The following is a 20,010-nucleotide window of genomic DNA, read 5'->3' as shown; positions in this document are numbered from 1 at the left end:
TTTGGGAGACCAAGGTGGGCTGATCACTTGAGGTTGAGAGTTCGAGACCAGCCTGCCCAACATAGTGAAATCCTGTCTCTACTAAAAATACAAAAATTAGCTGGATGTGGTGGCAGGCGCCTGTATTCCCAGCTACTGGGGAGGCTGAGGTGGGAGAATTACTTGAACCTGGGAGGCGGAAGTTGCAGTGAGCCGAGATTATGCCACTGCACTCCAGCCTAGGCAATAGAGTGAGACTCCGTCTCAAAAAAAAAAAAAGGGCCAGGGGTGGTGGTGACAAAGAGACCCTATCCCAGAAAAACCGAACACTGAATCCTTGAGACTGAGGAAGGACACTGTGAAGTTTTTCTGGGTGGGGCGGGGAGCAGAGTGTCTTCTGTCATTTCTTCCACCTGGGAGTGGTCAGCTCTCCCTCCAAGCTGCCTCCTCTTCTTCTCATTGTCGGGATGTTGGACACATTTGGTTAACTGGATAGAATAACGCGAGTTCCCAGGGACTTGGTCCATTTGCTATTTTATTTTATTTTATTTTATTTATTTATTTATTGAGACGGAGTTTCGTTTTTGTCGCCCAGGCTGGAGTGCAGTGGCGCGATCTTGGCTCACTGCAACCTTTGCCTCCCAGGTTCAAGCGATTCTCCTACCTCAGCCTCCCAAGTAACTGGGATTACAGGCACCCACCACCATATCAGGCTAATTTTTTTGTATTTTTAGTAGAGACGGGTTTTCGCCATTTTGCCCAGGTTGGTCTTCAACTCCTAGCCTCGCGTGATCCACCCGCCTCGGCCTCCCAAAGTGCTGGGATTACAGGCATGAGCCACCATGCCTGGCACCATTTGTTATTTTAATTCCCATGTGTATTAGTGTCCCACGGCTGCTGTAACAAATGACCACAAACTGGACGGCTTAAAGCGACAGAAATGGATTCCCCCAATGTGCTGGAGGGCTGTGCTTCCTCTGGGGGCTCCAGGGAGGATCTGTTTGTTGGCCCTTCCAGTGCTATGGGTGCTGGCGTTTTTGTGGATGCGCCACCTCAACCTCTGCCCATCTTCATGTGTCCATGTCCTTTGTGTCTGCGTCTTTACCTCTTCTTCATGTCTGTGTTGCCTCTTACAAGGACGTTTGTCATTGGGTTTAGGGCCCACTCAAATCATCCGAGATGACCTCGTCTTGAAATCCTTAACCTACAAAGACCCTTTTTCCAAAAAAAGGTTATGCTTACAGATTCTAGGCCTTAAGACATGGGTGTATCTTTCTGGGGGGCACTGTCCAACCCTTTATACAATGAAAGACGGGAAGAGGGCCAGGTGTGGTAGTTCACGCCTGTAATCTCAGCACTTTAGGAGGCTGAAGCGGGAGGATCACTTGAGCCCAGGAGTTTAAAAGCAGCCTAGGCAACATGATGAGACCCCGTTTCTACAAAAAGTAAAAAAAAAAAAAAAAAAAAAAAAAAAAAAAGCCAGGCGCGGTGGCTCACACCTGTAATCCCAGCACTTTGGGAGGCTGAGGCAGGCGGATCATGAGGTCAGGCGATTAAGACCATCCTGGCTAACACGGTGAAACCCCGTCTCTACTAAAAATACAAAAAATTATGGCTGGGCGCGGTGGCTCACGCCTGTAATCCCAGCACTTTGGGAGGCCAAGGCGGGTGGATCAGAAGGTCAAGAGATTTGAGACCATCTTGGCTAACATGGTGAAACCCCATCAAGATCACAAGGTCAAGAGATCAAGACCATCCTGGCTAACACGGTGAAACCCCGTCTCTACTAAAAATACAAAAATTAGCCAGGCATAGTAGCAGGCACCTGTAGTCCCAGCTGCTCGGGAGGCTGAGGCAGGAGAATGGCGTGAACCCGGGAGGCGGAGCTTGCGGTGAGTCAAGATCGCTCCACGCCACTGCGTTCCAGCCTGGGCGACAGAGTGAGACTCCGTCTCAAAAAAAAAAAAAAAAAAATTAGCCGGGCACAGTGGCAGGTGCCTGTAGTCCCAGCTACTCGGGAGGCTGAGGCAGGAGAATGGCATGAACCTGGGAGGCAGAGTTTGCAGTGAGCCAAGATCGTGCCACTGCACTCCAGCCTGGGTGATAGAGCGAGACTCTGTCTCAAAAAAAAAAGCCAGGCATGGTGGTGCATGCCTGTAGTCCCAGCTGCTCAAGAGGCTGAGGCAGGAGGGTTGTTTGACCCACGGAGATCAAGGCTACAGTGAGCCATGGTCGCACCACTGCCCTCCAGCCTGGGTGACAGGGTGTGACCCTGTCTCAAAGTAAGTAAATAGGAGAGACAAGTGGGCAGGTGCAGACAGGCTGGCCTGTGATGTCAAGCAACTTCTGTAACTGTTTCCAGCATCTATTTGTGTGTCAATTTCCATGTCAGTAGGAAGACTCTGTAGGCTGTCAAGAGTAATAAGTGGGAGGATCCTCCCAGAGAGGCCGGGCCTGCAGGAGGGCCGGTTCTCATGAGTTCTCATTTGGCCCCTGCCCTCCAGGCTGTGGTTCTGAGGTGGGAGGCAGAGCCTGACCTCTGTTTGTCTTGTTTTGTCTTTGCAGCAGCCCACCCATGTGCCCGTGACAATGGTGGCTGCTCCCACATCTGTATTGCCAAGGGTGATGGGACACCACGGTGCTCATGCCCAGTCCACCTCGTGCTCCTGCAGAACCTGCTGACCTGTGGAGGTAGGCGTGACCTAGGTGCTCCTTTGGGGTGACGGACAGGTACCTGATTCTCTGCCTGCTAGGCTGCTGCCTGGCATCCTTTTAAAATCACAGTCCCTGTGGCATCCAGTTTCCAAAGCTGATTGTGTCTTCCTTTGCCCTCCTTTCTTTTCTACTATGTGCATTCGGTGCTATGAATTTTCCTCTAAGTACTGCGTTTCCTGCATCTCATAAATTTTGTTACATTTTCATTTTTAGGTAGTTTGAATATTTTTACACTTCTCCTGAGATGACATCTTTGGCTCATGTGTTATTTAGAAGTGTTGCTTAGTTTCTAAAGAGTTGGGGCTTTTCCAGCTGTCTCTCTGCAACTCATTTCTAATTTAATTCCACTGTAGTCTGAGAGCTTATTTTATATGATTTGTGTTATTTTAAATGTGTTGGGTTTGGTGTTTTTGTTGTTGTTGTTTTTGTGTTTTTTTGTTTTGTTTTGCTTTGTTTTGTTTTTGAGACAGTGTCTCGCTCTGTCGCTCAGGCTGGAGTGCAATGGCGCGATCTCAGCTCACCGCAACCTCCGCCTCCCGGGTTCAAGTGATCCTCTTGCCTCAGCCTCCTGAGTAGCTGGGATTACAGGTGCACGCCACCATACCCAGCTAATTTTTGTATTTTTAGTAGAGACGGTGTTGCACCATGTTGGTCAGGCTGGTCTTGAACTCCTGACCTCGTGATCCACCTGCCTCGGCCTCCCAAAGTGCTGGGATTACAGGCATGAGCCACCGTGCCAGGCCATTAGGTGTGTTTTATCACCCAGCATCATGTGGTTTATTCTTGGTGAATGTTCCGTGTACTATTGAAAAGAATGTGGATTCTGCTGTTGTTGGGTAGAGCTCTAGAAACATCAGTTAGATCCAGTTGGTTGATAGTGCTCATCAGGTTGTCTATATCCTTCCTTCCTGACTGCCTGCTTGAGCTGTCAGGTATTGACAGGGGTGTGCAGTCTCCAACTCTAATGGTGGATTTGTTTATTTCTCTTAGTAGTTGTATCTTTTTCTCTCCTTCTACCCTTGATCCTCTTCTCCCCCTAGGGGTTCCTGGTGTTGGTGATGGGAGAGTGGGGTAGTGAAGAACATGGGCTTTAGGGCCAAAGAGGCCAGGGTTCAAATCCTGGCTCTGTCACTTCCCAGTTGAGTGACCCTGGCTGGTGCCTGACCCTCTCTGAGCCTCCACTTCCTCCTCTGTGAAATTGAGAGCACTTACCTGGTAAGCTGTCATGGGCATGAAGTAACAGGGCACTCCACCTGGACCCTGACACGTGATGCACAGGAATGCCAGCTGCTATGCCGTGGGCGTGGCAGCAGTAATAAAGTAAACATCTGTATCCTCACCACAGTGAAGCCTGTCCAGGGCTTTCTGTCCTATGCCCCCATGCCTCCAGGTGGCCTTGGATCCTGTTGGTTCTGTGCTCTGCTCAGCTCCCTTTCTCCTGTGGGAGTTCCTGGGGGCTCAGCTTCATCCTACAGACAGCAGCACACGCTGGCTCTGCACCTTTTTTTTTTTTTTTTTTTTGAGATGGAGTCTCGCTTTTTTCACACAGGCTGGAGTGCAATGGTGTGATCTTGGCTCCCTACAACCTCCACTTCCCGGGTTCAAGTGATTCTCCTGCCTCACCCTCCTGAGTAGCTGGGATTACAGGCGCCTGCCACCATGCCTGGCTAATTTTTGTATTTTCAGTAGAGATGGGGTTTCACCATGCTGGCCAGGATGGTCTTGAACTCCTGACCTCAGGTGATCCGCCCACCTCAGCCTCCCAAAGTGCTGGGATTACAGGCATGAGCCACCACACCCGGAGTGTCAGTTCTTTTTAGCAGTTTGTCTTGTTCCTGGAGAGACTGGCTTCTGCCCAGGAGCCCGGGGAGTAGGACCGCGGGGTGCTGCCTCACACCTCGAGTTTGGCCGTAAGCAGAGGGGACATTTTGTGACTGTCCCCCTCCTGAGCTTCCTGGCAGCTTTTCTTCAAGTTACAGCCCAAAAGCTCAGGTGGATTTGCAACCCAAGGGTGTCTGTGCACCTCCCACTGATGCCCGAACTGCCCTGGCCAAGAGACGGGGCCGTCAGAACGCTGCACCAACCGCAGCCTTGGGCCTCCATGCCAGAGGCCATGCCCTTCCATCTACCACACTCTGGCCTGGGCCCTGGCCCTCCTGGCTCGGGGACTCCAGGCCCCTTCCTCACAGCTCGAGAGACGTGTATTTACTGTACAGGTGCTTGTCATTCTCTGGTGGCCTCTTCAGGGAGATCACAGAAGGACAGGGGCTCACTGAGGTCTCGGACATGGACCCTTTGATAGTGGCAGGAGCCAGGCTGGGCAAGAGGCGGCCAGAGTCACCTAGCAGTGCCATCACCACCGCCATTCAGCCCTTCCCTGAGCCGGGCGCGCCCCTGGCTCTGGCCCCAGTGTCCCAGTTACAGCTCACAGGAGCTTGTGGTGCCCAGCGGCTGCTTCTGATTGAGAGTCAGGTCGGAGGCTTTGGGAGGCTGAGAGGCTGCTTGATTTCACAACTGCTGAGGGAGGCTTGGGCTCCATCTCAGGTCTGCCCCATGTCGCCCTCAGCCTCCAGCCACCGGTCCTCCATGTCCCCCATGGCCAGGCACGGCTTGCAGACATCTGTCATTGGCTCCTCTCAGCCATCGTGGGCTGACCCTGGCATGTCCTCCTGTGGCCAAGCCCAGCGGGGACAGCCGCTTCCTTTTATTACCCGAGAGCTCTCGTCTTTGATCAGGCCCCCTCCCCTATGCCACACAGTCCCTGTCACTCAGGTGAGCCCAGTAGTCATGGGGAAGGCCTGCGGGTTCCAAACATCCAAAGGCTTGCGTGCAGCATGACAGCTTGAAACTGATGTTTTTTTCCTTGATCAGATTTCAGCTTGGCGGGGGCTTTGCTCAGCTTTCAGTGAGGCCTGGGCCGGTTTCCCAGCATCCCTTCCTGAGGCCAGCCTCTGTTTTCTGTGATTTTCTGTACAAAGTGGGAGGGAGGAGTCCTAGGAAATGGGGGGCCACCTCGAAGCCGAGGGCTCCTCTGGCTTCTCTGTGCCAGTGCCCCCACGCTTTGTGTCTGTGTCCCCAGCCCCTGGGACTCTGCTGTTCCCTGAGTGCTGCCGCATGCCCAGCCCGCACTGAGGACGTGGAGCCCCGAGGGGCAGGACGGCCTCCATGGTCACGCGTAGGAAGTGGCCTCCACCCTCCAATGATCCTCTCCCTCCTCCCTTCAGCGCCCTCCCCCGGGGTGTCCTCGGCCCTCCTGCCTGTGCTTTGTCCCATCTTCTGCAGGCGCCTGGGATGTGCTGACCGGTCCTCTGCCGGCTCCCGCCTTGCTGTGCGCACACTGGTCACCACAGAGGCCTGGCCCTTCTTCTGTAGCCGTCCCACACCCGCAACAGGTGTGGCTGCTGGCCACCTGCTTTCTGCCCCTCTGGTCCCGAGGAGAGCGCAGTGGGCACTCAGGCGTGGTTGAGCAGATGTGTGTTGCCGGGAGGAGGAAGGACTGCTCCAGTCAGGGCTGAATTTCCCACCCGGAGCATTTCTGCTGTATTTGGTGTAGCGCCTGCTGCTTAAAGCTCTGATTCCCAGTCAGCCCCCTTTCCCTTCTGCATTGAAAAACATACGGATGCATGTCTTCTTGCAGTGAATGTGTATTCTCCCAGCCTCTCTTCTGGGTTGGGGCTGGAGGTGGAGCGGCGCACAGGAGCCGCAGCAATGGAGTATGTGCGGGTGCAGCACCCCGTGCAGCAGGGATGCCGAACCCGCGCTGAGTCCCTCTCAACTTCTGCTTTGAAGCCCGGTCACGCCATTACCTGGGTTTTGCTGGGCGGGGCTGCGTGTGATGTTCTCCTCTGTCCCTCCCCCAGAGCCGCCCACCTGCTCCCCGGACCAGTTCGCATGTGCAACGGGGGAGATCGACTGTATCCCTGGGGCCTGGCGCTGTGACGGCTTTCCCGAGTGTGACGACCAGAGCGACGAGGAGGGCTGCCCCGTGTGCTCCGCTGCCCAGTTCCCCTGCGCGCGGGGCCAGTGTGTGGACCTGCGCCTGCGCTGCGATGGTGAGGCCGACTGTCAGGACCGCTCAGATGAGGCGGACTGTGACGGTGAGGCCCTCCCTGTCAAGGCTCTGCAAAGACCCTGGCCCTGCCCTCCAGAATACAGAGCTTGGGGCTGCCTCCGGCCTCACAGGAGTGGGGGCTCTGAAAACCTTTGCTTGCAGGGACATCGCCAAGTCTGTCTTTTAGGCCCAACAAGGAAAACTCTGCAGTCCCTGTCCCACCAGGTAGTGTGGCTTGAAGGTAGACTGTGAGGGTCTGTCTCACCTTCCTGCATCACGTCAGGAGTTTCACAGAAACCTGAGGCACATTCAGGGGTGGGCTGCAGAGGTCCATGGCTTACACCCTGGAAAATCCCCCCTAAAAGACAGTGCTGTCTCCACTGACCAGTCTGGGATAGTGCTTAAGCCTGAGTGGTTTCTGTCAACATGTAGAATCAGGAGGTATAAAGAGATTTGCTCAGGCATCCTGGGCCCTCTCTGACCAGCAGGATCTTCCTTTAGATCTTGACAGTGAAACACATCTCTTCTGTGCCCCCTCTGAGTTTTCATTCATTCATTCATTCATTCATTCATTCACTCATTAATTTGAGACAGTCTTGCTCTGTCACCCAGGCTGGAGTGCCCTGGTATAACCTCGGCACACTGCAACCTCTGCCTCCAGGGTTCAAGCGATTCTCCTGCCTCCGCCTCCCGAGTAGCTGGGATGACAGGTGTACACCACCATGCCCGGCTGATTTTTGTATTTTTAGTAGAGACGGGGTTTCACCATGTTGGCCAGGCTGGTCTCGAACTCCTGACCTCAGGTGATCCGCCCGCCTCAGCCTCCCAAAGTGCTGGGATTACAGGCGTGAGCCACCGCGCCCGGCCTGAGTTTTCCTTTTATGAATGACCTGCTTGGTTGGTTGCCTGCCACATGTTGTCAGCACCACGGGCCTGGGACTGCTAAGGAGCTGTTGATGCCCTCCCTCTCCCAGAGCCACCGGCTCTGTTAGATAATTCACATGCGGTCTGGCCACTGTCCTACATCCTCATTCACAAAGAGCAGACATTTCATAGAAGATGAGGGCCTGGGAGTAACCTCCCTGCATGTTTTTCTATAAAGGCACAGTGGTTCAGTCCTTTCAGCTCATTGACCACTGGAGAATTTTATGGAGGCTGTAGACTAGGGGCTGGTAAACTAAGGGCCCAGGGGCCAAATCCAGCCTGCCACCTATTTTTGTAAATAAAGTTTTCTTGGTGAACAGCGATGCCCATTCATTCATTTACATAATATCTGTGGCTGCTTTCATGCCAGAAGCAGGAGAACTGAGTGGTTATGCTGGAGACCTACGGCCTTCAAAGCCCCAGACCTCACGTCTGGCTCAGACAGAGCTTCCCCAGCCCTCCTGCGCACCCTGGCCCAGCATGTGCTGTGTGTGTGATTTCAGCTTGCAGGAGCCGTGGTTAGGAATTGGCCCTGTGTTGGTCCATTTTGCGTTGCTAGGAAGGAGCACCTGAGGCCGGGTAGATTATGAAGGAAAGAGGCCTGTCTGGCTCATGCTTCTGTAGGTACCAGTATAGCACCCGCATCTGCTTGGCTTCTAATGAGGTCTCAGGAAGCTTTGACTCATGGTGGAAGTCGAAGCGGGAGCAGGTGCATCACGTGGTGAGAGAGGGAGCAACGGAGAGAGAGAGAGAGACAGAGAGAGCCTCTCCCTCTTGCCCTCACCTTGAGAGGAGATGCCAGGCTCCTTTAAGTAACCAGCTCCCACGTGAACTCACAGTGACAGCCCACTTGCTACTGCAGAGAGGGCACCAGGCCATTTGTGAGGCATCTGTTCCCATGACCCAAACACTGTCTACCAGGCCCTACCTCCAACCTTGGGGTCATATTTTATTTTATTTTATTCTATTTTATTTTATTTTGTTTTGTTTTATTTTATTTTATTTTATTTATTGTTTGAGACAGAATCTCGCTCTGTTGCCCAGGCTGGAATGCAGTGGCACGATCTCGGCTCACTGCAACCTCCACTTCCCAGGTTCAAGCGATTCTCCTGCCTCAGCTTCCCGAGTAGCTGGGATTACAGGCACCCACCACCACGCCTGTCTAATTTTTGTATTTTCAGTAGAGATGGGGTTTCACCATGTTGGCCAGGCTGGTCTCAAACTCCTGGCCTCAAGTGATCCACCTACCTCGGCCTCCCAAAGTGCCAGGATTACAGATGTGAGTCACTGCGCCCAGTGAGGGTCCCATTTCTGTTGAGATTTGGAGGGACAGACATTGGAACCATCTGAGCCCCCTCGTCCCGCTCTAGCTTCTCCTCCTGTGTGCCCCGCGGTGCTGGTGGCAGGCCCTCATGCCAGCTCGGGCTCCACGCTTTGTTCCAGAAGCTTTCTTCCCTGCTTGGTTACCAGAAAATCATCCCATCCATTACAAGGACAGGGTCCCCTTATCTCCCATTCCCAGGGCAGGACACCGAGGGCAGGGCAGGTGGGGAACTGAGCAAGTTCTCCGGGGCAGGTGTGGCTATGGCTCCCTCCGGGTGGGCATCTGGGGAGGGGAGGAGGCAGCCGTCAGCGCCCTGGCTTGCTCTTCCTCCCTGGCCAGAGTCTGTGGCCTTGCGCTGCTCCCGTGTGGGCTGCCTGCACCTCCAGTGGGTTGTGCTTCCTCCCCTCCCTCCAAGCTCTGCTGGGCACCACTGCCTTCCACAGCCCCCACTCTCGGGAGGCGAGGCTCCTCGTGGCCATTCCTGTCCTTGGCACCCCCCCCCCACAACCTGGTAGAGCCTTGGGTGGGGTCTATTACTCCTTGCATGGCATAGACCTCCCCACAGTAGGCACCTGACAAATACCTCCTGGGGGGCAGGCAGGAGGTGCGTTGATGTCTCAGCCCTGGCAGTCCCTCCTCTACGTGGCATAGGCCTCGCCACAGGGTCATCGAGGGTGGGTGGAGACTGCACTAGACCACTCCCTGCTGGTCCTGGAAAGGGTTCCATCTGTCTGGTCTCTGTTCGGAGTCCAGACCTTGGTTGCTGTGCCCTGCGTGGTGGGCTGGGGGACACCCTCCAGGCTCTCTGAGTGTGTGGCCTCTCCTTGCAGCCATCTGCCTGCCCAACCAGTTCCGGTGTGCCAGCGGCCAGTGTGTCCTTATCAAGCAGCAGTGCGACTCCTTCCCCGACTGTATCGATGGCTCCGACGAGCTCATGTGTGGTGAGCCAGCTTCTGGCATGGGGAGGGAGCGTCCGGGCTGGGTTCCCCCAGGAGCGTGGGGTCTAGGGGAGGAGACGTGCCTTTCCAGCAGGGCTGGGGGCTGTGTGGGAGACTCAGGCGGCTGGGAGGCTCCTTGCGGGAGGCAGGGAAGCCTTTCCCAGGGCAGCGGCCGGGAGGACAGACTGTGAGCTGTGGGCTCGGCAGCTACAGAGTCTGCCTCAGTGGGCGGGGCTGACGGTGCCCAGGTGCCTGCAGCACGCACCCACCCACAGGACCTTACTGAGCAGCGTCTGTCAGGCAGCAAGATTACCCCTGAGGGCTGCAGTGGTCCTGTTCCCTGGCAGCTTACTGTCTGGCTGAGGAGGAGTGATGTTCACATATGCACACATGTCATGTGCACACACATGTACATGACAACATCCCACATGCTCCTCAGATAGCATGACCTGTACAGTCATGGATATAGGGCCTAGGGGATAGGAGGCCAAGACAGTCAGGGAAGGCTTCCTAGAGGCAGTGGCTCCTGAAAGGCTGTCTGATTCAGGCAGGAAAGGAGCTGAGTTCAGATAGGAAGTAGCAATGCGTCATCGTGTCTGGGGACATGGCCACTCCTTCGCTGCAGAGGGACCTGGGCTGAGAGCTCTTCTCTTCTGGCTGTAGTGGGGAGAGAAGTCTGTGGGGGGAGAAGGGGGCTTCCTCAAGGGACTCCCTGTGCCCTTTGGCACCTTCATGACAGGTCAGGCTTGAGGTCTGAAGGCAGTGGTGGGGGCCACCAAGGGTTGCCTCCTCTGCCGGGCAAGTTCCCAGTCTGACAGGCCTGTGCCGTGGGCCCCAGCTGTGGGGGCGCTGCTGATGCGCAGCCAGGCCTCGCCGCCAGAGCCCGCACGCTTCCTCCAATTCCTCTGACATCATCGACGCCCTCACTGGGCCGGCCCTGTGGGAGAGTGAATGCGGCTTTTGCCAAAGTTGAGTCTGGAGCCTGGAGACTTCCCCACGGGCAGCCTTGATAGTGGCGTGGCCCAAGGAGCCCACCCAGCTGAACCTGCCCCTCCCGTGGCTGGTGGGTGGCACCAGGGGCTGCCTGGCTTTGCTCTTTCACCCACATCACCCGGGCTGGCCAGGGCGCGCTCACTTCCGCCACCACTGAGGGCCCTGGGCGAAGCAGTGAATACCAGGCTGCCTTGGCAGGGATGTGTTGAGGGCTGTGGGGAGTCGGACAGGGGCCGGGGTCGGAGGAGGAGGAGGGTGCACCGTGCGGGCTGAAGGGCCGCGTTACCCTGAGGTTGGCCAGGCTCCCCAGGCCTAGCCTCCCAGCTCCCCCACTTTCTCCCCACCCTCCACCCGTGGCAGAGCCAGACCCTTCAGGGCGCACGGTGTCTGCCCCCAAGGAGGGCTCATTCCTTCGGGGTTAATGTCGGCCACCTCTTTCTGTCTGTCTCTGGCAGAAATCACCAAGCCGCCCTCAGACGACAGCCCGGCCCACAGCAGTGCCATCGGGCCCGTCATTGGCATCATCCTCTCCCTCTTCGTCATGGGTGGTGTCTATTTTGTGTGCCAGCGCGTGGTGTGCCAGCGCTACGCGGGGGCCAACGGGCCCTTCCCGCACGAGTATGTCAGCGGGACCCCGCACGTGCCCCTCAATTTCATAGCCCCAGGCGGTTCCCAGCATGGCCCCTTCACAGGTAAGGAGCCTGAGATATGGAACGACCTGGAGGAGGCAGGAGAGTAGTCTGGGCAGCTTTGGGGAGTGGAGCAGGGATGTGCTACACCGGGCCCTCTTGCACATGTGGCAGACATTGCTAATCGATCACAGCATTCAGCCTTTCCCACTGAGCCTGTGCTTGGCATCGGAATCCTTCAACACAGGCCTGCATGGCTGTAGCAACCCACCCTTTGGCACTGTAGGTGTGGAGAAAGCTCCTTGGACTTGACCTTCATATTCTAGTAGGACATGTGCTGTGTTGTCCACAAATCCTCATGTCCCCTAGAAATGAATGTGGGGGCAGCTGGGCTCTCTCCAGAGCTGAAGGAATCACTCTGTACCATACAGCAGCTTTGTCTTGAGTGCAGTTGGGATTTGTGGCTGAGCACTTACAATTCCTATGTGGCCCAGGCACCAGGAACGCAGGCTGTGTTTGTAGATGGCTGGGCAGCCGCACCGCAGAGCTGCACCATGCTGGTTTGTATCACATGGGTGACCATGGTATGTCTAAGAAGGTGGAGTCCCTGTGAGGTCTGCAGGTGCCCCCACAGCTCCAGGCCACCTTGAGGATTGCCTCTGCCTGCCCAGCCCGGAGTTCCTTCTCCCCTGTCCTGTCCCACTGTCACCCCAAGCCGGCCTCATTGGGAGCCTGTTGGATGGCAGGGTATAGATGTAACCTGATTCTCTCTGGGGAGCGGGGTTATCTGGCTTCTCAAGAGCTCCTAGGAGCCCACAGTGGTGGCACCATCACAGTCGCAGCAGCCCCCAGAGAACGGGGCCCTGTCTGTTTCTAGCATGCTCTGTGCTACCCCGCCTGGGTTCCCAGCCCCAGTCGCAGGCCCCTTGCGGGAGGTACCATGTGTCTCCCGTTTCACAGATGAGCCCCGGGGAGCTCACTCTAGTAGTGGCCAGAGAGGCCTGCGGCTCAGGGAGCGGGGCACATCTCCAGCAGGACACACCGCCCTGGTCTGAGTCTCGTGGGTAGCGGGAGCAGAGGAGAGCGCCCTGTGTCTGTGAGGCGGCTTGGCTGAGCCTCGAAGCCACCTGACCACCCCCGTCCCTTCCCTGGCAGGCATCGCATGCGGAAAGTCCATGATGAGCTCCGTGAGCCTGATGGGGGGCCGGGGCGGGGTGCCCCTCTACGACCGGAACCACGTCACAGGGGCCTCGTCCAGCAGCTCGTCCAGCACGAAGGCCACGCTGTACCCGCCGGTGAGGGGCGGGGCCGGTGAGGGGCGGGGCCGGTGAGGGGCGGGGCGGGATGGGGCTGTGGGCCCCGCCCACCATCAGTGCTGGCCACCGGAGGCTTCCCGGGTTCCTGGGGGCTGTGCCACCGCCTCTGAGGCATGCTTGCTTTCTTCCCTTTCCAAACCCTTCTGCTTCCTTCTTTAATGACATTGTTGATTGTGGATAATCTGAAAACTACACAAAAATATAAAGAGCCGAAATCTCACCCAAATCCACCTCCTAGAGTGGCTGTTGGGCCACGTCAGCATCCAGGCGGCCGTCTCTGTTCCGCACGGCCCAGCCCATCGACGGCCGCCTGCACCAGGCCTGTCTGCCCTCTGTGAGCTTCCCCACGGGGTTCCCTCCACAAACACCCTGTTCTCCCACCCAGGGCTGGCTGCTTCCTGGAAAACAGCTGGATGGTTTTGTGCATGACAGACAAACACAGGGTGATTTTCGTGGCTAAAATACTCCCTGGAGCTTTTGGCAGGGTGAGGGGCTGGCTCCAGCTGAGCCACGCCCTGAGTGAAATGAGTGTGAGGAGAATAAACTGCCGCCGCCCTGCAGGATCCTTAGGGCTGGCTGGGGAGGACCCCCGTTTCTGGGAGCACAGCCCCAGGATGCCAAGGTGAGCTTGGTGCCTGGATGTAAACCCCTGAGTGTAAACAGCAGGGGCTGACTTGACATGCTTTGTATGCTTTTCATTTGTTCCTGCAGCTGTATGCCCCTAAGGTGAGTCCAGCCCCCTTCTGCTTCCTCTGGGGCCTCGCCAGTGAGCCCCACTTTGCTGGGGCTGGTTCCTCCTGCCCTTCTGGGTATCCCTCACATCTGGGGTCTTGTCTTCTTCTTTTCTTTTCCTTTTTTTTTTTTTTTGAGACGGAGTTTCACTTTCGTTGCCCAGGCTGGAGTGCAGTGGTGTGATCTCGGCTCACTGCTGCAACCTCCGCCTCCCAGGTTCAAGCAGTTCTCCTGCCTCAGCCTCCCTAGTAGCTGGGATTACAGGCATGCGCCACCACGCCCAGCTAATTTTGTATTTTTAGTAGAGACGGGGTTTCTCCATGTTGGTCAGGCTGATCTTGAACTCCCGACCTCAGGTGATCCACCCGCCTTGGCCTCCCAAAGTGCTGGGATTACAGGCATGAGCCACTGCACCTGGCCTTTTTCTTTTCTTTCTTTTTTTTTGAGACAGGGTCTCGCTCTGTCACCCAGGCTGGAATGCAGTGGCGTCATGGCTCTCACTGCAGCCTCTACCTTCTAGGCTCAAGCAGTCCTCCTATCTCAGCCCCTAAGTAGCTAGGACTACACGCATGCATCCCCATGCCCAGCTAATATTTACATTTTTTGTAGAGACGAAGTTTCACTATATTGCCCAAGCTGGTCTCAAACTCCTGGACTCGAGCGATCCTCCCACCTCGGCCTCCTGAGGTGCTGGGATTACACACCTCCTGAGGTGTGAGCCACCGTGCCTGGCCTGGGGTATTGTCTTCTTATGGCACCTGACTGTGGTGGGCCCTGGGAAGGAAGTAGCAGAAGAGGGTTCTCCTTGGTTTCCTGGACAAGAACTGAGTGTTCCGGAGGCCCCAGGGCCTGGCTATGTTTAGGGACAAAGGGAACTGGGAACCAGAAGCCGAGAGTTTAAACACCCACTGCCCTTCTTCCCTGCTCCTGCTGCTGCAACCCAACTTAACCAGCCAGGAGTGCTAGGAACCCGAGCAGGGCCCCCGAGCACACAGCAGGTGGCTCATGAATTCTCTTTTCCTGTTCTCCCTTGGGAGCTGGGAGGATCTTAATCAGGCAATAAGAGATGGCACTGACCAGCCAGCTAATTTTTTAAATCACTTTATTGTTTAACCATACAACTTACCCACTTAAAAAAGGGTACAGTTCAGTGGGTTTTAGTGTATTCACAGATGTGTGCAACCCTTGCCACAGTTAATTTTAGAACATTTTACTGCCCTTAAAAGAAACTCTGCATGAAGCCAGCTGTTTTTAAATTAGCAAAGTTATTTTGCATCTATTAAATATATGTTTATGGTACAAAATTCAAAAGCTACAGAAGAGCCTGCAGTCCAAAGAGACCCCACCCATGACACCAAGCCGGACTCCCCGGGAGGCATGGTCTCCTGCAGTGTGTTTCTTCTCTGTCCCCCCAGGGGTCATCTGTACGTATGCAAGCATACAAGAGCGTGGCCTTTGTTTTCCCAGCCAAAAGATAATTGTAGATTTACGTGCAGAGAAATAGCACAGACCCACTTATCCTCTGCCTGGTTTCCCCCAGTGCTGCCATCTTGCATGACTTCCGTGCCTATCATAAGTAAGACACTGATAACGATCCTTTCACCTTATTCAGATTGACATAGGTGTTCTTTGTTTGTTTTTGAGACAAACTCACTCTGTCACCGAGTGGGAGTGCAGTGGCACAATCACAGCTCACTGCAGCCTCCAACTCCTGGGCTCAAGCCATTCTCCTGCCTCAGTCCCCTCAAGTAGTTCAGACGGCAGGTGTGCACCATCATGCCGGGCTAATTTTTAAATTTTTTGTGGAGGTGAGGCCTCACTATATTGCCTAGGCTAGTCTTGAATTCCTGAGCTAAAGTGATCCTTCTGCCTCAGCCTCCCGAAGTGTTAGGATTACAGGCGTGAGCCACTGCGCCTGGGCTGACATATGTGTTTTCGTAAGCCCGAAAGATAGCATCTGAAGAGTCAACATTGAGCCTTGCCTTTTGCTACTAACGATGTATAAAAGCTGGTGTTGTGAGCATTTCGGAGGCTCCCAGCTGCCGTGTGCACCCTGCCTAGAACTCTACCGTAACCCATCTCCGGGAGGAGGTGCTATTGTTTGCAAAAAGGAGGCTGAAGAATTGAGCATGAACCACTGGCCCAGGTCGTTCGGTTGGTAGGCAGTGGGGCCAGGCCGTCCAACTCACAACCACCTTCTACTCTGCTTCCCCTGCACCCTGAAGTTTGTTCTGTTTCGAGGGCAGAGCCGTCACATTCTTTGTGGCTGAACAACGCTCCTTGTCAGGCGTGGCTGGACCCCCACTGGAGGGCATCAGGGTCCCCTCTCCTGCTGCGGTTGAACTTTGGCTGTTTCAACCACTCCTGCCAAGTGGCCCTCTGAAAGGGACAGTCCATCTTTTCTCAGCAGAGGGCCACACTGGCAAAACTGTCCCTGGCACCCTTTCTCTCCACCTGTCTAATATAGAGTAAAAATGGTATCATGTTAAGATCTTCACTTATATTTATTTTATTATGAATGATGTAAGCATCATTTTGTGTGTTTAAGAACCTTTGGGCCTGGCGTGATGGCTCGCAGCTGTAATCTCAGCACTTTAGGAGGCTGAGATGAGCGGATCACTTGAGGCCATGAGTTTGAGACCAGCCTGGCCAAAATGGAGAAACCCTGTCTCTAGTAAAAATTTAAAAATTAGCTGGGCGTGGTGATTCCAGCTACTCGGGAGTCTGAAGCATGAGAATTGCTTGAACATGGGAGGTGGAGGTTGCAGTGAGCCGAGATCACACCATTGCACTCCAGCCTGGGTGAGAGAGCGAGACTCTGTCTCAAAAACAAGAAATTTTGTCATTTTATTTTTCTCAGAAGTGTCTGTTCAAAGTCCTTCTTCTGTTGGGTTGTTGATACTCTTATTCATTTGTAAGGTCTCTTTAGATACAGATAGACTATGGAAATTGGCCCAGAGCCTGTGATGTGTATTGAAAATATTTGTTTCCCAGTCTTTTGTCTTTTGATTTGGGTTATGGTACGTTTTACCGTTTATACGATGCAAGTATCAATCTCGGCTGGCGCTGGTGGCTCACACCTGTAATCCCAGCACTTTGGGAGGCCAAGGTGGGCGGATCACCTGAGGTCAGGAGTTCGAGACCAGTCTGACCAACGTGGTGAACCCCTGTCTCCACTAAAAATACAGAATTAGCAAGGTGTGGTGGCACATGCCTGTAATCCCAGCTACTTGGGAGGGTGAGGCAGGAGAATTGCTTGAACCCAGGAGGTGGAGGTTGCAGTGAGCCGAGATCGCACCACTGCACTCCAGCCTGGGTGACAGAGTGAGACTCCATCTCAGAAAAGAAAAAAAAAAAAAAGAAATATCAATCTCCTCTTTTATTATATATATATATATATATTTTTTTTTTGGTTATGCTCAGAAAGGCCTTCCCTGCTCTGATCATAAAAAACAACTTATTTTCACACACTCTTTTTTTTTTTTTTTTTTTTCTTCGAGACGGAGTTTCGCTCTTGTTGCCCAGGCTGGAGTGCAATGGCGCGATCTTGGCTCACTGCAACCTTCGCCTCCTGGGTTCAAGCGATTCTCCGGCCTTAGCCTCCCGAGTAGCTGGGATTACAGGCATGTGCCACCACACCCGGCTAATTTTGTATCTTTAGTAGAGACGGGGTTTCTCCATGTTGGTCAGGCTGGTCTCAAACTTGCGACCTCAGGTGATCCACCCACCTCGGCCTCCCAAAGTGCTGGGATTACAGACATGAGCCACCGTGCCCAGCCCACACTCTCTTTCTTAACGTCCTCCTCCTTTCGTTTTACGTTCACATCTTTAATTCTTCTGGGATGTAATTAGATTTGATGAGCAAGGCGGGCATCCAGCTTGTTTCTTTGCTGATGGCTTCTGGGTGGCGTGAAGTAGTCGGGGTCTATCAGGAGGCAGAAACTCTATGAGAATTTGAACAGAGAAAGTTCCGTCTACAGGCTTATTACCAGGGACTGGAATAGCAGGAATTGAACAGTGAGATGTGCAGAGAACTCTTAAGAATGCAGGAATAGGCTAGGCATAGTGGCTCACACCTGTCATCCCAGCACTTTGGGAGGCCAAGGCGGGTGGATCACCTGAGGTCAGGAGTTCGAGAACAGCCTGGCCAACATAGTGAAACCCCATCTCTACTAAAAATACAAAAAAATTAGCTGGGTGTGGTGGCGCATGCCTGTAATCCCAGCTACTCGAGAGGCTGAGGCAGGAGAATCGCTTGAACCTGGGAGGCAGAGGTTGTAGTGAGCCATGATCGTGCCATTGTACTCCAGCCTGGGCAACAAGAGCGAGACTCAGTCAAAACAACAACAACAACACAGGAATAGCAGATGAGCCGAGGTAGGGCCTCCCCACCCCCCACCCTGGGCTGAGATCCAGTCCTCTTTTAAGAGGGCCTGGCCATGGTTCACTGGACATCTGAGACGTTGCCGAGGCGCTGCACTGGTTGATCTTGCCAGAAATCTGCCCAGTGCAGATTTGGGCAGAATCTCAAACTCTGCCTTGGGATGTAGGAGAGAAACCAGGTCTGGTCAAGTTCACGGGAAGAGGTGGAAACAGACCCCATAGGCTGGGGCTTGGGCAGCTGCAGGAAGCCCTCTCTGCTGCCTCCCTGCTTGCTCTTTGCTTTGAAGCACCTTTCCCAGCGCCCCCAGTCTCGTGCCCTCCTGACGTTGGGGTCAAATCCTGAGGAATACCCAGGCTGGCTCTCTGGGCCAAAGAGGACCCTCCCCAGAAAGAGCAGGGCCCAGTGCGGCTTCCTAAAGGGCAGGGGAAGGGCCCGGGCACTCCCCAGAGGCTACTCACCAGCCATCAGGATAGCCCCAGGAAGCAGGCCTTCTCGAGCCCATTTTATTACTTTATTATTTTATTTAATTTTAAATTTATTTTTTGAGACAGAGTCTCACTCTTGCCCAGGTTGGAGTGCAGTGGCGTGATCTCGACCCACTGCAGTCTCTGCTTCCAGGGTTCAAGGGATTCTCCCACCTCAGCCTCCCAAGTAGCTGGGATTACAGGTGCCCGCCACCACACCCGGCTAATTTTTGTACTTTTAGTAGAGACGAGGTTTCACCATGTTGGCCAGGCTGGTCTCGAACTCCTGACCTCAAGTGATCTGCCTGCCTTGGCCTCCCAAAGTGCTAGGTCAAGCCCATTTTAAAGTTGAAGAAACTGAGGCTGAGACAGGTAAATTCCCTCCCCAGGGATCCTGCTGCAGCTGGAAGGTGGTAAAACAGGACTTCACCCGGGTCTGTCTGGCGTGAAAGGCGGTGTTCTCCTACCACCCTAGGGGGCCTGAGAGAACTGAGTCCCTCGGGCATAACTGACAGTTCTGTTCCCATTACTCCGCAGGGGCTCGGATCTGGCTGTATCCTTTCCAGGATGACCTTGGAGACCCACATAAGCCCTGCACCCTTTGGGAAGCTGCATGTTGGGTTGGGGTGCTGTCAGTGGCACTTGTGGAAGGTGCAGACCTGTGTGGGTGTGTGGGCCCAGAGCCCCTGGTCCCTTCCTCCCTTTGTAGGGCTGGTTGTATGCTGCCCGGACCTGGAGGGCACGTTCACGTGGTGAATTTGTTTGTTTACTATCCCAGCTTTGGGGCTGGTGCCAGCACAGGCCCTTGTGAAGGGGGTGCCTTTGTCTGGAGTGGGGCCACGGCCCCTCCCTCAGCGTGGCGACTTCTGTGTGTGGGTGAGGGCTTCAGCAGGGACGCAGAGCCCCTGAGTGTTGGGAGCAAGGGCATCACTGCAGGAGTTAGACTGTGTGTGATGGAGGGAGGAGGGGGCAAGAGGAAAGGTCAGAAGGAGAGTTCCTGGGAAGGTTCCTGAGGAGCCTGGTGAGGTGCTCACTGGTGTGGAGGACACTCAGGGCCTGTGGGGACATCTCCCACTGCTGGGGGCCGGCCACAAAGGGGACTGGCCGAAGTCCCGTCCCTGCCTTCACAGCCCAGCATCTGGTCACAAGGCAGGTACTCGGAAGGGCGCGGGCATCTGGGCCAAAAGTGCCTGGGTTCCCTTTTGCCTTTCACCGAGACGACCTTCAGGGCAGTGGCTGCTGCCTCCCCTCCTGTCCCCAGGTTTTGCCAACTGGCCAGAGGAACGGGTCCTGGGAAGCAGGGGGGCCAGAAGCCCTCCCTGCAAGGAAAGCCCGAGGGGTGTGGGAGGAAGGAAGGAATGCCCAGGCCGGCGAGGCTGTAGGTCACCCTGGCTTGGCTCTCCTCAGATCCTGAACCCGCCGCCCTCCCCAGCCACGGACCCCTCCCTGTACAACATGGACATGTTCTACTCTTCAAACATTCCGGCCACTGCGAGACCATACAGGTAGGACATTCCCTGCAGCCTTCCATGGCCACTGGGTTCCCGCCAGCCCGTGGTGG

The 20,010-nt window shown here is 54.9% G+C and overlaps 1 protein-coding gene across 3 annotated transcripts in view; it reads left to right on the top strand.

Moving 5' to 3' along the window:
- The window catches only part of LRP5 (LDL receptor related protein 5), a 142,954-nt gene that overhangs the window by 120,266 nt on the left and 2,678 nt on the right, over window positions 1-20,010 (top strand). For 2 of the 3 annotated variants that reach the window (XM_024255552.3, XM_063728052.1), the window contains exons 17-22: window positions 2,545-2,670; window positions 6,555-6,791; window positions 9,824-9,934; window positions 11,380-11,616; window positions 12,709-12,848; window positions 19,857-19,954. In XM_024255552.3, the coding sequence (XP_024111320.1) occupies window positions 2,545-2,670; window positions 6,555-6,791; window positions 9,824-9,934; window positions 11,380-11,616; window positions 12,709-12,848; window positions 19,857-19,954 (949 nt within the window). The remainder of the gene's footprint in view (window positions 1-2,544; window positions 2,671-6,554; window positions 6,792-9,823; window positions 9,935-11,379; window positions 11,617-12,708; window positions 12,849-19,856; window positions 19,955-20,010) is intronic. The other variant, XM_063728053.1, reaches the window with a different exon arrangement.

This window comes from Pongo abelii, chromosome 9 (assembly GCF_028885655.2).
Source record: "Pongo abelii isolate AG06213 chromosome 9, NHGRI_mPonAbe1-v2.0_pri, whole genome shotgun sequence".
Lineage (NCBI taxonomy): Eukaryota > Metazoa > Chordata > Mammalia > Primates > Hominidae > Pongo > Pongo abelii.
Note: the sequence above shows the minus strand (reverse complement) of the source record. Positions and strands in the feature narration are given on the sequence as shown.